Source organism: Austrofundulus limnaeus, unplaced genomic scaffold (genome assembly GCF_001266775.1).
Source record: "Austrofundulus limnaeus strain Quisiro unplaced genomic scaffold, Austrofundulus_limnaeus-1.0 Scaffold145, whole genome shotgun sequence".
Classification (NCBI taxonomy): Eukaryota; Metazoa; Chordata; class Actinopteri; order Cyprinodontiformes; family Rivulidae; genus Austrofundulus; species Austrofundulus limnaeus.
This window is the reverse complement of record NW_013952547.1, coordinates 438,142-453,518: the sequence shown is the minus strand read 5'-3', so window position 1 is coordinate 453,518 and position 15,377 is coordinate 438,142. Positions and strand designations below refer to the sequence as shown.

Here is a 15,377-nt window from a genome sequence, read left to right as displayed (position 1 = left end):
GACGTGACATGTTCGTACGAACCCTTTGTACGAACAAAAGTAAGAGAAATTTAGGATAAGAATACGAACATGTTCTTGCATGAGGCCCAATGCTTCTAATATCTCATAAACAGACTTTGTTACAGATCATTTTAAAGTGTGATTATATAATATAACTGCTTGCCCTACAACGTTTGTTGCTCTCTGCTGCAAGTGTAAATCATGACAAAGACACTTTTCTATAAAGCTGACTGGAAACAAACAGGCAGGACTTTTAGCTTCTGGGTTTTATTCTGAAGCAGACATTTATATTTGTTTAGTTTACAAGGTGAGTCAAAAGTCACAGGAGACCCTTTTATTTCGGAATCAAAAAGGGAAAATTAAAAATCTGAACACCCCTGCAAATAATGGGTGAGCGGGCCTATCTTTAGAAAAACTTCCCCTTGATCCAAGAGGGCGGTCATGTTCTGGTTATAGCCTAAAATAAAGCCCCCACCTCGCCCTCTCACCCGTCACTGGAATATTCAGATATTTAATTTTCTCTTTTGTTTCTGAAATTAAAAGGTGTCCTGAAACTTTTGACTCACCCGGTACTGTTTAGATAATATACAGTATAGCCTATGAATCTTTTCTGTTGGGGCTTTTAGYGACATGAAGTTATGCACACACTCCTAGATGGGGTGGGGGTGGATTCTGTGTCCATTCTTGCTGAACACTAGAACATTTTTCCCCACTGTTGTCTGATTCTTTTCTTCTCAACTCACTGATGACTGGAGACAGATGACTGCAGATAGGACGTGCAGTCTCATCCACAATCACTCTTTGTTTTAAGTCRAGCGGAAATCTGCTGATAACAGCTTGAAAGATCTTTCTTATCAACAGCACATAAAACCCAGAACTCACTTTTACCATAAAAAGTTGAAATGCAGAGTCATAGAAMCAGATATTGCATGTCCGCTGCCCGTCTGAGACGAGCTCACAGTCAGAGAACTCGGCCGTGTTTCAGCACCGAGTTGATTTATGGGCTCTTCTTTGAGTAACACAGTTTAGATTACACTTCTGGAGTCAGAGGCGAGGCAAACTGTGCTGAGCGACAATTGTTTTCACCAGCATCCTGCTAAAGCCTGTGTAGCTATCTGATCAGGATGATTGTTTTCCATGCTGGACCACCTGAGGGCAGACGTCACACTGAGACTTCCCCCTGTCTTCATGTACCTTTATACATTACTACTACACACTGTAGATGCTGACAAATTCACATAAATAAAAACAAACTGTCAGACAGACATTGGCACAAACTAGTGAGCGTGAACTGAAACGTCAGTTTTCAGCAACTAACTTGAAAATCACATTTTTGAAAAAATTTTAAATCTCTAAACTTTTCTATTTCTGGAGTTTGTACCCTAAAGTCATAGATCAGATCTGAAGAGATGTTTTGCATGAAGTTATAAACAATTAAAAGCTTCAATTTGACCTACGTTTGGCAAATTTATTAACTTTTTATTCATTTTCAGATTGGAGGAGGTGCAGGCCCTGTTGGTTTCTGCCCTGCTATGAGTTCCACTAAGTTCTAACTGAACTGTCAGAATTAAACACTAAGGAGCTGATTTATCAAAAAATTTGCACGTCAGTGTTGTAGCACTTGAGACCGGTCTTGGTCTTTAGACCGTCGTCATGATCACTTTTTAAAAATCTTGGTCTTGATCACATTTGAACTGCAAGACAACTGTGAAATTATCACTAAAATATTAGCCTGGCCCTTGCCTTCCTATGCAGTTCCACTCAATTTTAGTTTCCCCTCACTGCTCTGTCTGGGATTTCTCCCATAAACAAGGATTTCTTCAGGAGAATTTTGTTCGGGCCAATCAGAGAACAGAAGGCGGAGTTTAAAACGATGTAGATGTTCTGCGCAGTGTCTGCTAGTTAGTTTAGCAATGGCAGTGGAGGAAGTGAATGAAGCCAGTCCGTGTTGATAAGGCTTCCAAATTAAATTAAATTTGTCTGACAAAGCAGCAGCTCTCATTTACAGTCGTCCTGTTCAGCTCGGTACTTATCTCTTCTCAGTAGGATTGTTTACAGTGCACGCAATTTCCGGTTAGCTTCTTAGCTTAGCCTCCTTCACAGTGGAGCTGGCATACATACATTGCAGCCAACCGATCCAATCATTTTAAACCTCAGAGGCCACGCCTCCAGCAAGAATCGCTTCTCTACAGCYGAGGGTCCAGATCCTCRTACAAAGCAAAGCGAAGGACAAGGGTCTGGTTTTAACCAGCCTACTAAAATATCTGTAAATTGCCAGAATATTTTCCAGTTTATTTGATAACATCTTTGCTTTCATTGGATGTAAAACTTACAGATTCAAATTCATGACTCATTGCTAATTGTGTATTTTTGTTCCTGCTGTCACCCATCTCCTTTCATTCACACGTAGCACTACAAGAAAGTGACCTGTCGCATAAAAACCATGATAACGATAAACGAAAGCAATGAAGATTGAAAAAAGATAAAAATTAGAAAAATATTCATATATTGATATTATTAAAATTAAAAATGAACACAATTAGATTATAGGCAATACTTGAAGAACAAAAGGGTGAGCTCATTTGATTTCTGGCAAGAATAATATTGAAAACATGTCTATGCAAATGACTAAAGTCTAACACAACCACTTCCATTTTTAGTCCAAGTTAGCTGTGGAGGCCATCTTGAATTTTCAAATCCAGAGTAGTTTTCTTATTTGTATGTGCCACCCTAAAAAACACCTTGGCCACCCGTGTGCCCCTGATATTCCACATATTTATATGTGAAATAAGCTGCTGCGAGTCACCGGCCCTGACTCCTTTAGTTTGCAGCTGAGTAATATTCCCCATTTAATGGCGTTTAAACCTTGATCTTTATGCACTGAACCACTTGCTCAGCAGTAAGTGGTACTGTTTTAAACTCATGGATTATCCTGGCTCTTCATCTGTGTAAAAGTAAATTTCTCTTTTGACAAAAGTGGAATACTTTTTTGTGTTGCTACGTATGCCCTCCTTCTATTAATTATTTATTTATTTTTATCAGAGACCATCTGTGCTGACTTACAGCTTCCAAACTTCAGAGGACAGGCGTGTGCATCCATTGGGAAATCCTCCAGGTGCATGGGGCACTCTGCATGAATGGTCAACCTGAAGGGCAGAAACAGAGAAAATTGAAGGTCGTGCACATTGCTGCAGTTTCAAAGTGGTAAGTCTAACTAAAACTTTATGATGTATGTCTCCAAACACATCACAGAGGGTCCTTCTGTAGTCGGGCACAAACTCAATTAGACATTTCAGATTTATCAAAGAACGCCTCCGGCTAACGAGGAGTCCTGGAGTTTACTTCATCTGTCCAGATCATGGCTGGGCTTCTAAACGTTTCATAAATAAACTGAGAAATATGGCTCACATTACCTCACTCATGAATTTTTGATCAATCAAGTTCAAACAAGATAAAAAAAATCCTAAAAACGATCCTTCGGTGCACTGAAATTCATTTTAAATAGATCAAAAATTGGGTTACTCAAACTCTATTACTGCATTTGTAGCCTATGCATCAACTTAGTATTGGGTTCTGTGAAACAAGAGAATTGGAAAATAAAAGTAGTTTGATGAGATGTGATACTTATTTCTGTAGAATAAACTTGTCTAACTTGTCTAAAATGTCTTGTTTGTATAAAACCTTAAACTTCTTGCATGTCTAACTTTTTTTGTGCAACATGAGCTTTGAAATCCTGCTAGGCACCAGATAAATCAAGTAAGGAGTGGATTTATGTGGTATTTCTAATGTTACTGAGCATTCCTCGTGAGAACTTTATTTCAGTCTGGGTAAAATAACTTGTTCGACATCTCGGTATGCTCCTAAAAGCAAACCTAATGTTTCTAATTAGCTCCTCATAGCCTTTACAACAACCCTGTGCTCGTTTTTTCCCCTCTCCCCACCCTCTTGGCTGCTTTCTGGTGTTGTCTCATTACTGATAAGTGGCTCAATAACTACGTAAATTAACACAATACAACATAAATCAAACACGAGCATCGCACTGCTGCGTATCACGCAGCACTTACACCAGCAGCTAATTGATGTCATTCATCTACTCCTAAACTGTACACAGATCCTCACGGAAACAAAGGCGATAAAAAAGATCACAGATTTATTTTGATTACAGACAAAGACGGGAGCTTTCCTTTGAAAAATAAAACTTCAGACTGTTTAGGGTCACAGGTTCACTTTAGGCAAAAACACATAAATACAGTTTATTACCATCTTAGTTTATTTTTGTTTACGCAATCAGAACTTTTATAGAGTTGTTCTATTCAGACAGCTGAACCCACGAGTATATTATTCTCCCTCCCCTCCCTCCTGAGGGTCATTAGGGTCTTTGTTGACACRAGGACATGCAACTGACATAGCAAAGTTTGTCTAATCCCATTCTGGCCCACACAAAGCACCAACACTCTTAAAACTTCGGCCAAGACTAACCAAAGATCGACAGCCCTTTAGTGGGCCAGATGTGGTTTGCCATAGGTGGTCCATACATGGACCTGCACCACATAAACCAAACCACAATTGGCCCGATTGTGGTTTGGTTGATGCGCTTTAGGTTCATGCTGGCCTTCTGCTACTTKTAGCTTTTAATTAATTATTTTGTTGCATTTAGCTACAATTTTGCCATTTTAGACAGCCTTTTGGCACTTTATTTTTCTGTAGTCTTTTGCTTCTTTCAGCTATTATTTATGACACTTTTAGCTAAAACTTCATTACTTTTAGCATCTAGCTATTTTTGATTTATTTTAGCTAAAACAGAACCAAATTCATTTTTGTTTATTTAGCACATTTAAGAAGATACGTCGCTGCACACTAAAGCAACAGGAAGAAACTAAAATTTATTTTTGCTGCTTTTAGCTTTTAGCTAATGTTTTGCTGATTTTAGCCCTAACATCAAATTTCAGCTTCTTTGGCAATTTTCAGCAATTATTCAACAATCTGCATTCACACTGCATCTATGCAGAAAGTGCAATTATTCTAGTTGTTGTAGGTGTATTCATTTTTTTTTTATTTTATGAACCAGATATTCCTTTATATTACTACTCAGTCAGGAGCTGTGATTTTGTTTTTTATTTTTTTATATTTTGAGATTAGGTAAACTTAATGTTTTGTTGTTTAGTATTTGGTTCCTCTGTGACATCATTCACCTGTTCCTCAGGTAACTGTCTGCTCTTTAGTGCCTCCCTTGTCAGCTGGCCACGCCCACCTTCACCCAGCTGGAGCCACTTCCCTCGTTAGTCTTGGTTCTGTATATTCTCTTCTTTTCATCAGTAGTAAGTTGTTGGTTTCAAACCAGTCTGGTGATCTCCAATGTTTTATAAGTAGGGTTTTTTTTCTGCCATGTCAGCCTTTTGTTTTAGAATTTATAATAAGAGTTTATTTTTTTTGAGTTTCTTGAATCTTATGTGTTCTTGATTTAAAACTGCCTGATATATTAATTTTTTTGTTAAAAAGCAGTATTGCACTATAATTATCTTGCTTCTGTCCACACTTTACCAGCAGTGAGTGTATGACATGTACACAAGGTGTTCTGCATATCTTTGATCGTGCAGCTGGATTTGTTTTAAAATCTGGTTTAGCAAGTTATTAACATTATTCTTTCTGCAAAATGTTTTAATGAGAAACCTATAATTGTTTTTAACAAACATTCAGTGTTATTATAAGCTATAGGGGGAACAGCTGCTGGTGGGAAGCAGAGGTGAACTGACAGTGAGTGATAAATGCTCTGACAAAAATAGAACCRCAGCAGCTCCAGCAGACAATAGCAGCTCTCCGCCTTTCAAAATAATGATGCAGTCCGGCAAAACTCGGGCCGTCATGGTGTTTGTTAGTTCAGCTGCTGCAGGCGTGCTGATTAACTGGATTTAACTGGTCGTGCTAATCAACAGAGTGTTGAAACGCTCCACACTGAACTCCACCTAAGATGGATTTACATTGTAAAAGCCTAAAACTGTACCTGTGCTGCCAGCAGAACATCTGTACACACACGGGTTAATGTGGGATTTGTGATGTGGGCAGGCTCTGTGGTTTTAGCACCTAATCCCTGCTAAAAYAGATATCCAACATGGGTTTTAAATTAAGACAGCTGTGATATATATAATGTAAATTACTGCCATTGTAATATCAACATGTGCAACATCAGTATCACAATCAACTGCTTTCACAGCCATAAATCTAAAGTCATTGTAATCCAAGTGCCCAACAATTACCCTTTGTATGCCAGTAATCTGCCAGGTTAYGAAGAGGTCAAGCGGTGCAGCTCAGATTTTTGGGACTGCACTGATTGCGTGTGCTGCAGTAAATGCCCCGTTCCATTTAGAAAGTAGTGCCAAAGACACCACAGAGAAAAAAGAGCTAAATTTGAATGATGAGCAGAAGGAGAAAAGAATAAAACAAGCAATATTTAACAGAATATGTATTACTGGATGCTTTGCATGCCTCAGTTTTGAACAAAGCTCTTATGTAATCTATCAGCGTTCAACAGATGTGATGAGTAGGACTCAACGCTACTAACACACCAATGTTTTAGCATAATCTGTGAGTTGTAGCTTTTTTTGTGTTTGCCAAGGTCAATTATCTGTGGCAGCCATCTTTAAAAGTTGGTCCATTATAGACGAACATCCAGTGCTTACTTTACAGCTCTGTGAGATTTTTAACTGAACCCAACAGTTAATCACTTCTTATTAGACCGTAGTGAGAGGATTGTTGTGCACAACTTATCCCAGCCTAAATGACCATCCCATACAACAAATGGTATCTGGTCCAGCTCTGGCCCACACAATGCACCAACACTCGGCCCAGATACCACAAAGAATGACGGCACTTTGATGCCCCAGATATGGTTTGCCAAAGGTGGTCATGCTTTGGGCCAGCACAACAAAAACAAAACCATAATTGGGCCAGTTGTTGCACGCCATCTTAAAAACAACACCATCATTTCCAGATCTGGCCCACATCTGTCTGCTGTGTGGGATGTTTCTCACCTTCCCACATAGCACTGGTGTGGGCAGATCTGCTGACAAGCTGGCCCCGTTGGCACGGCAAGTGTTTTGTTGACAGGATGTGGGCCAGGTCTAGCAATGATGGCACTGTTTTAAAGATGGCATGTCACCACAGGCCCACTCATGGTTTGATTTATGTGGTGCTGACCCATGCATGAACCACCTCTGGCACACCACATCTGGGCCACCAAAGGGCTGTCATTCAGGTATGTGGGCCGAGTGTGAGAGCATYATGTGGGCCAGAAATGCGGAAATGGGCCAGACAAATTTGCTATGTTTGATGATTGTAGCTGAGATGCTAAAACTCACAATAATTCTTCTGTTTTGATTAAAGAACAGAAAAGAGGATCGTGAAATTTGATTGCAATTTTTCACAAAAATATTGAAACCGCATCTTTTTTTTTTTTTTGGGTGCAGTTTTCTTGGGTTTCCTTTACCAGTTCCTACATGTAGGATTTTAGACACTTAAAGGAAATAACTTTTCTCAAACTTGGACTAACAAACTGATACTTAATATTTGTATTAAATATATATCTGCTTAATTAGGGAAAATTTGCCCTAAATCTTGTATTGAGGTTACAGTTTAATCCTCTGAAGTTGTCTGAGACATGAAACCAGTGTGTTTCCCAATTTAACCCAGTATTTTTCCTCCCTACCTTTCTCCTGACGTGTCACTCAGCTGTCTGAATGTCTCATGTTCAGTGATCTATCTGTGCGTCTATTAGCAGAGGAAATGGGTTGTGAGTAGGTGTGAATGTGTTCGTGTGTGCTCTTAAATGTTGCTGCTGTGAATCTGTCTGGAAATGAGGTCTTATTTCCGCCACTTACGGCTCTGCTCAGCTTGAATCACACAGGTCGTCTGGTGATTTCTGAAGACCCGATGACTGAACACAGCTGCTGTCAGAGTCTGAGGGCAGGGGTCCAGTTTTAGGGCTATCTTTAAAATCAGTCAGAGAAAATTGACCCTTTGAATGGGTTCACACTTAACAAGAGGGTAAATCTATATCTTTGTTGGGACGAAATATGCATCATAAGTCGATTTTTATCTCTTTATGAAACCTAACTTCAGAATAAAAAAAAATATACTTTTGATCCCTTCCAAAATCATTCTTTGCTATTTATCAAAATGACATACAACTCATGGTAAAAGGTGGAAAATGTTTTTCTAAATGCAAACCAAATTGTTTACAGGCTTGGAAAGAGACTATCAATTGTCAGGTAGACAAACCCAACTTAACATTCCACAGTTTCCCCCCTAGAAAACACAAAATTCAGTATTAAACTGAAATGAATGRAACTAGAAGAGAAGCTTATGAACAAGTTATGTTACAGTGGCTCAGTGAGGTCCTCAGGTTGTTTCTGCCGAGCTCCACCATGGCCCTGAATGAGCACAGAGAAGATAAAAGTTGTCTACCTGGAGAAAGTTTAAGCTGCCTTTTTATCTATCGCTCTGCTGAATCCCCCTGTGTAGAGCGTGCCCTCCCATCATGCAAGTAACGGTCGACAACAAATTGCATTATGAATGCAGGTCGCACCATGGGTCGACCCTGAATCCGACTCGACCCATGCCTACCCATCAAACATGCCTCTGCGGGTTCCTGAGTGGCTCTAGGTCCTGGCGTCTGGATCCACAGATTACATGCTGGTAGGTTTGATGTGTTGTTGACTGACAGTCCAGGCTCAAACCTCAGAACTCTATATCTAGTGTGATGTTATTGTTTTTCCCCTATTACCTGAGAAGAATATCAACACAACCAACACTGCAAACTAAACACCAGAATGTAATACAACAAGACGTTATAAAGATTCCTAATGGTCCTGCTGCAGTAAACGTTTAAGTCCCGCCCCTCCGTGTAAACGAACGGTAAAAAGTTCTGACTGAAAAATAAAATTATACTTTAAATTATTTCTTTCAGGTGTTGATGTTTGTAAATTTGTGCACTTTAACTTACTGCTGCATGTTCACGTATACTGTATTAATGTGGGCAATGCAACTCGAGCATAATGCGATATACGTCTTTTTATTGAGATGTTAAGAATATTTTTATATTCAATATGCCATCAGTTTATTTTTATACTATGATTAAAATACTGTGATTAAGTTGTAGTAAGAACAATAAGTCCCTAGTGACTACTTATTTACATGCCTCGCTCTGACATGACTGGAGGAACTCCTTGTTTGTGAACTGGGTCACCTGGATTGGTGAGGTCATATCCCCTTTTTTGTTTATGTCATTTCCAGGAGGCTTGACTCAGTTCTGAAGAATACAAATACGCACTGAATATGTTTCCTCTGTCTAATTTGGGCTTGCACTTTGAACACTTCAGTATCAATTTTTTGAGAAGCATAAAAGAATATAATCTTYGTGTAAAACACTACCCCTAATTTCATTCAGACTTCAGGATTTTGCCTTCTGCGCTCGGTTTACTGGTCGTTCTAYGTTCCTACCCTCATCTATGGACACCAGCTTTGGGTAGTGACCGAAAGAACAAGATCGCAGATACAAGCGGCCTAAATGTGTTTTCTCTGCAGGGTGTCTGGGCTCTCCCTTAGAGATAGGGTGAGAAGCTCAGTCATCCAGGAGGAACTCAGAGTGCCGCTGCTCCTCCACGTCGAGAGGAGCCAGTTGAGGTGGCTCGGGCATCTGGTTAGGATGCCTCCTGGACACCTCCCTGGTGAGGTGTTCCGGGCACGTCCTACTGGGAGGAGGCCCAGAGGAAGACCCAGGACACGCTGGAGGGACTATGTTTCTCAGCTGGTCTGGGAACACCTTGGGAATCCCCCGGATGAGCTGGTCCAAGTGACTGGGGAGAGGGAAGTCTGGGTCTCTCTGCTTAGGCTGCTGCCCCCGCGACCCGACCCCGGAAGAGGAAGAAAATGGATGGACGGACTTCAGGATTTTGTTTCAGAAAACGTTGACATTTATTGTGGTAGTACATTAGAAAAAATACTCATGTGTATAATACGACCCCTCAACTTTATGGATGATTTTTGCTGTTAAATATTTTTGCATCATACACACAAAAACACAGTAATATTTTAAATGTGTTTTGTTTCAGTTAATTAGGCTTTTAAAAAGAGTCATATCACAGTGCGACAATAAGGCAGCCTGTGTTAGTGGTGGATGTCGGTGGGAGATTCAAGTCTACGGTACAGCCCCGCATTCCAAAGACTCAAAATGTGGTAGCTTCCAAAAATTAATATTTGGGCTTTAATTTTGGACAATGAAAGTAATTTTATCTTTCTTAATTGACATAAAGGGCAAAGTGTAGTGTAATAATTAGTTGTGATGACATCACTGCATGAACTCTGTAGGATGGTAAGATTTCAAAACACAATCTATATTAGTTGTAGAGGTTTAGTCATTCTAATTCATGATTTAAAAAAAACAAGAGTTACCTTCAGCCTAAATATAATTTGAAAGATATGAYGCCACTTATCTGAGCTTTACTCACAGTAATGTACTGAAGCTCTGAATAAAATGRMTGAGCTGGGTTAAAAAAGTAAAARGTTTGTTTGGCTTCATGTGACAGAGGATTATGATTCTTCCCTTCATAACACAACCTGTTATCTTTCCACACAGATTTAGATGCATAAACATGGGAGCGCTCGAAGTGCAACATCAGAGCATGTGTGTTTGTTGGCCTTGGCAGAACTACCACCACCCAGATCCGCTCAACTGAGACCACAAAATAAAAAGATTCTCCTTTGAAACTAATACAAAGCCTGTGAATGAGCTTTAAAAAGACGTTTCTCTTTGCTTTGAGGAGGGTTGACTCAGAGATTCGACGTGAAGATCAGATGATATCAGTTAATTGTTTCTGGTGCGGTTCTGCGCAGCGAGGTGTCCCTGCTTCACTGCAGACAGAAACCGTTCGACATGGGTGGGATCGGATGTGTATCGCCGCAGTGTGTGTCTGTGTGTGTGAAGTCGCAGTGACACGAGACACACAGCTTTCTTGTCTGTGTTTATTACGTTACATTGATTCATTTTATCCAAATTGACTTAAATAGAGCAGTAAAGAGAGTTACAGAGTGCTTATTGCGCTAAATGAGTTTGTAACGAGCTTTTAGTACCTCCTTGAATGATACCAGTTTGGCTCACACACAACCTTGGCTGAGGTACTRAGAGTATCAGTTAGTATGACTTATGAAGTACACCCCCCCCCCCCCCAAGAAAAAGAAAAGATCTCACTGTAGGGTGATGTGACGCACCTCATTGTGTAGAGAAGCGTGCCGTTGTCCACTAGTCGTAGCAGTTTGTTCGGGGTCGTCATGTTGTGGGCCACAGATTTCTTTCCGTTGTGGAAGAAGGTATCAGGAGTCCAGATCTTACTGGCCAGGAGGTTGTTGAGTGGTAGGACCTGCATGGGCCCGTCAAACTTAAGCCTCTCGTCCCTCCAACTTTGGCGGAAGAAGACATCAATGGTGTATTCCTGCAGAGAGAACGTCATCATGAAAAGAGTTAAAAGGCACATTTTAATGGCATGTAAAAAAATAGCTCAGGCTTAATTAAAGATATGAATAAAAGCTAAATTAAATGTAACCTAGAAAAATAAACTGTGTGGAATAGGATCATTTTGAAAACAAAGTTTTCATTATAAAAGGCATTATTTTGACATTTGTATATATTGGGAGTGCAATGATACAGAAAATTCATGATTTGGTTCGGTTCAATACTTTAGTCTCACGGTTTGATTTTTTTTCTATACAAAAAAGAGAAATTTCCATGTCCCTTTTAACTTGTAATTTATTTATATTAATTATGAACATTTGTTTAACCTAAAAAAAACAGTTTTTAAATTAAATGTTGCTGAAACAGCAAGTCTCTCAGTGGATCTGCGCTCGACGATGCAGCCTAGGTGGAGTAGTCGAACACAGATCCACTGATCCTTCAACACAGAGCATCTTCAGAAGACAAGCTGATAAAATAAATTTGACATTTCTGAATTGTTTGATACAAGTGTGTATTGAACCTAAAGCACTGTTCGATATGGTTACATGTGTTGTTGTACCCCTATGTGTATAAAAAATAGTAGTTGTGTTGATACTTTCAGCCATTGTTTTTAAAAAGAAGCCTCAAATCACGACATTTCATCTCTGTTGCAAGTGAAGCCTCTACCGTTTACACATGAAACACTCAACAATGAACTGACAAATGGATGTCAAAGAACCATAAAATGCATCTGCTTCATGTTTTATTGATGCACAACTAATTATCTCCACGTTGGCACCAGCATGAATAATTAAATCAAACAATTGCAGGAAGTAGCCGGTCTCTACAAATCTATTTCCTTTTAATTACGCAGGACTTGGTGTCTTATCAACAACCTTTCCTCACCAGCTGTGTGCTGCAGCTGCGCATCAACTGTTTTATCAGAACAAGATGGAAGGAAGCCATCTCTGCCTCGTGCAACAGGACATGTGGTTATTGATCAATAAAAGCACGTTCTCACGCTTACTAATTAGCTCTTTGTGTGTTTTACTCAGTGCAGTAAGCTGCACACCAGCTGATTGTAACGGGTTACTCCCTGAGTGAAAATCCAATAAATTAATTTCTCAATGGCTTTCGCAACAGGAAGTAATCACGCTCAGCAGGTGAGGTGCAGCGTTTCCACTCAACACACCAACGGGACTGCTCTAAACAACACAGGGTGGACGTCCCTTAATTGATTTGATTGACCTCCTGATGGTGTGAAAACCCACAGTATTCTAAAACAGACCTGGTCGCTGCGAACAGAGCCTCTTTTAATAAAGTCCACAGAGAGTTCACCGACAGACAAAGGCGAGGAATGAGACACAAACACCACCGTCGAATCCAGCTCTTCTAATTGTAGCCTCGGCTCAGTAATCTCTGAGGTGCCCAAACAAATCCACACGACTAATAAAACCCGGCTCAACGAGTCGTTCATCTCTTTTACATCAGTGACATCACGTTGAGTCTGAACAAGGGAAAAAAAAAGTAAAAATAAGAAAGTTTTCAGGGCCGAAATAACACTAAAGGCCACAAACCCAGAATGTAATTTATTGTTTCCTGCTCYGCTTTTGACCAAAACTTTGCAAATGGGCTTTCACAAACTTTGGCACTGAAGGTCCACTTAATTTCCCATCACCACATTTAAACTCCTGTTATGCTTTTCATTATTTGAAGGCCAAMAACGAAGAAAGAAACCATAACGCAGTTGGCTAAGGTGAGGCTATTATTTGTTTGTTTTTTCCCTCTCCCCTTGGACAGAAAGCGCCTGTAAACACATGGAATTAATTTGCAGATTGAAAGGCAGGAATGAGGAGACGTATATAGGAAGCCAATCTTCGCGGGGCCAAACAGCACAGTTGGTTCTGATGCCAGCTGGTGCTCCTCCAGGGACAGAGTGATTGATTTCCCCTTGACGGAGGAGACAGTGTGGGGCTTCTATCCAACCGTAGCTTGAAGAAATGTCTCTTTTATAGAAGGGAGAATTATGATTGAACTGGCTCTTTTTTAACATCTGTATTACAGATGGTAGTTTGACAAAAAAGTGCCTTCAATAAAAAAGCACATGCTTCCCTTTTTTTGCCAATAAAATTTTACAATAGATAACTGAAAATGTGGTAAAAAGAAAGCAACTGTGGTTTATAGATTGATTATGTCAGGATCTGTACTGCTCTTTAGTTTGTTTTGTTTAATTTGGGCCTTTTGAATTAAAAAAAACTTGGGGCACTACTACCACCTTGTTTTAGAAGAAGGGAGTATCAAGTCAATGGGGAGGTTCTTGGTGAGTGGGAGGAGTTAAGTGGTCTGTTTGAYGTTTGTGGGTGTCACTTGTTAAAGACGGTCGGATTGACTGTTTAAGATGGGGTTTGAAGAAGTTGTAACGATTCGGTTGGATGAACGYTGGCAGYTGGGGGGACGTGTATGCATTGATCTGTATTACTGGATTGGACATCACGTAACTTATCGTGCAATGCACAGGTGTCATTGYTATGCATCAAGTCTTGACTYTAGTGATGTTCGATACTGCCAATTTTATTTCCAATACTGAAGTAAAATTTGGCTGGTATTGGCGATACTGATTCGATTCTGATACTTCATGATGAAACTGTGTCTAGTAAATCTTAAAATGTAGTGTTTCTCAAATAACCGCTTTATAAATAATACTTGACATAGTAATTTATTTATTAATTTCTTTATTAAAATATAAAGTCTTTCGAACCCCAAAACTATATTTGTTTAGCACAATTTAAAATTTTTATTCTAAAGAAATATAATACTTTTTGAATAGCGAATAAAAGTGAGAAAAAATATTGTTACTTTGTATATTTTGTAGTATTGTTTGTGAGTTTGCAAGAAGGTCCCTGGCCAGAGCTAATGATGTTTGGGGGGCCATGGCATGAAAACGTTTGGGAACCCCTCACCTAGAATTTGATTACAGACAGACGAAGCCCATTTTATGTTAAAATGACCTGCCATACATCTACAGACTGAGTGAGTGACTGARCACAGCTTATGCTTATGCATTATCCAAGCGGAAGAAAAAGTAGCTCCCTCCAGCCACATATGATTGAGACAAGACTGGAATAGTTTAGTTATTTTCCACTATTTTCCTGTTAATGAAATACAATTTGTGAAATAACTAAAGTATCAAAGTATCAATATATTGATTTTAGTATTGATTCTAGAACATAACGTTCTGGYATCGGKAGTATTGATAWTTCAGTATCGATCTGCACATCGCTACTTGACTCAGGAACATCCGTGGATGGTTGTTAACGGTGATAAAAGAGAGGAGAAATGGACAAAGAGTAATCAGGGGCTTCAGTTTTAATGCTTTGACACAATATTATATTGCAAATCATATCAACACAGTCTCTGTTAGATGTTATGGCATGTGATTGAAAAAACAGAGCTTCACAATGTGAACTTCYACCATAAGTAATTTTTGTTTGTCGTTTAATGTAGAAATTAATTCTCGGAAATGGCAAACCATTTTTACACAGTGTCATGATTTTCAGCCTTCTTAGTCATRGAAACCAAGTACTTGAAATCCTTTACATGTAATTAAATTTTCATGCGCCATGTTTTTATTGCCCATTTGGATTGCAGAGTTTAATAAGATGCAATGAATAAAAGATTTGCTTCTATGCACGTTTCATATCCAAACCGCCTTCTTATAYGTCACAACTAACTGAGCCTCTAATGTTGTGAGGTTGAGATTAATTCACGCTTCTAGAAGTGCTGTAGGGTCATCAATGCAATGTTTTTACAAGGAAAATAAAAGCAGGTTATTTTTATAAATTATTTTTGCAGGAATGCAAAAGCTGCCTTCCATGTCAGAGTTTAAAACTGAGAT

The 15,377-nt window shown here is 39.4% G+C and overlaps 1 protein-coding gene across 5 annotated transcripts in view; it reads right to left on the bottom strand.

The window, feature by feature from the left end:
* The window catches only part of gabra3 (gamma-aminobutyric acid type A receptor subunit alpha3), a 134,848-nt gene that overhangs the window by 26,479 nt on the left and 92,992 nt on the right, over nucleotides 1–15,377 (bottom strand). For all 5 annotated transcript variants that reach the window (XM_014016428.1, XM_014016432.1, XM_014016431.1 and 2 more), the window contains exons 5-6: nucleotides 11,263–11,483; nucleotides 3,064–3,146 (exon numbers count right to left, since the gene is read on the bottom strand). In XM_014016428.1, coding sequence (XP_013871882.1) covers nucleotides 3,064–3,146; nucleotides 11,263–11,483 — 304 coding nt within the window. The remainder of the gene's footprint in view (nucleotides 1–3,063; nucleotides 3,147–11,262; nucleotides 11,484–15,377) is intronic.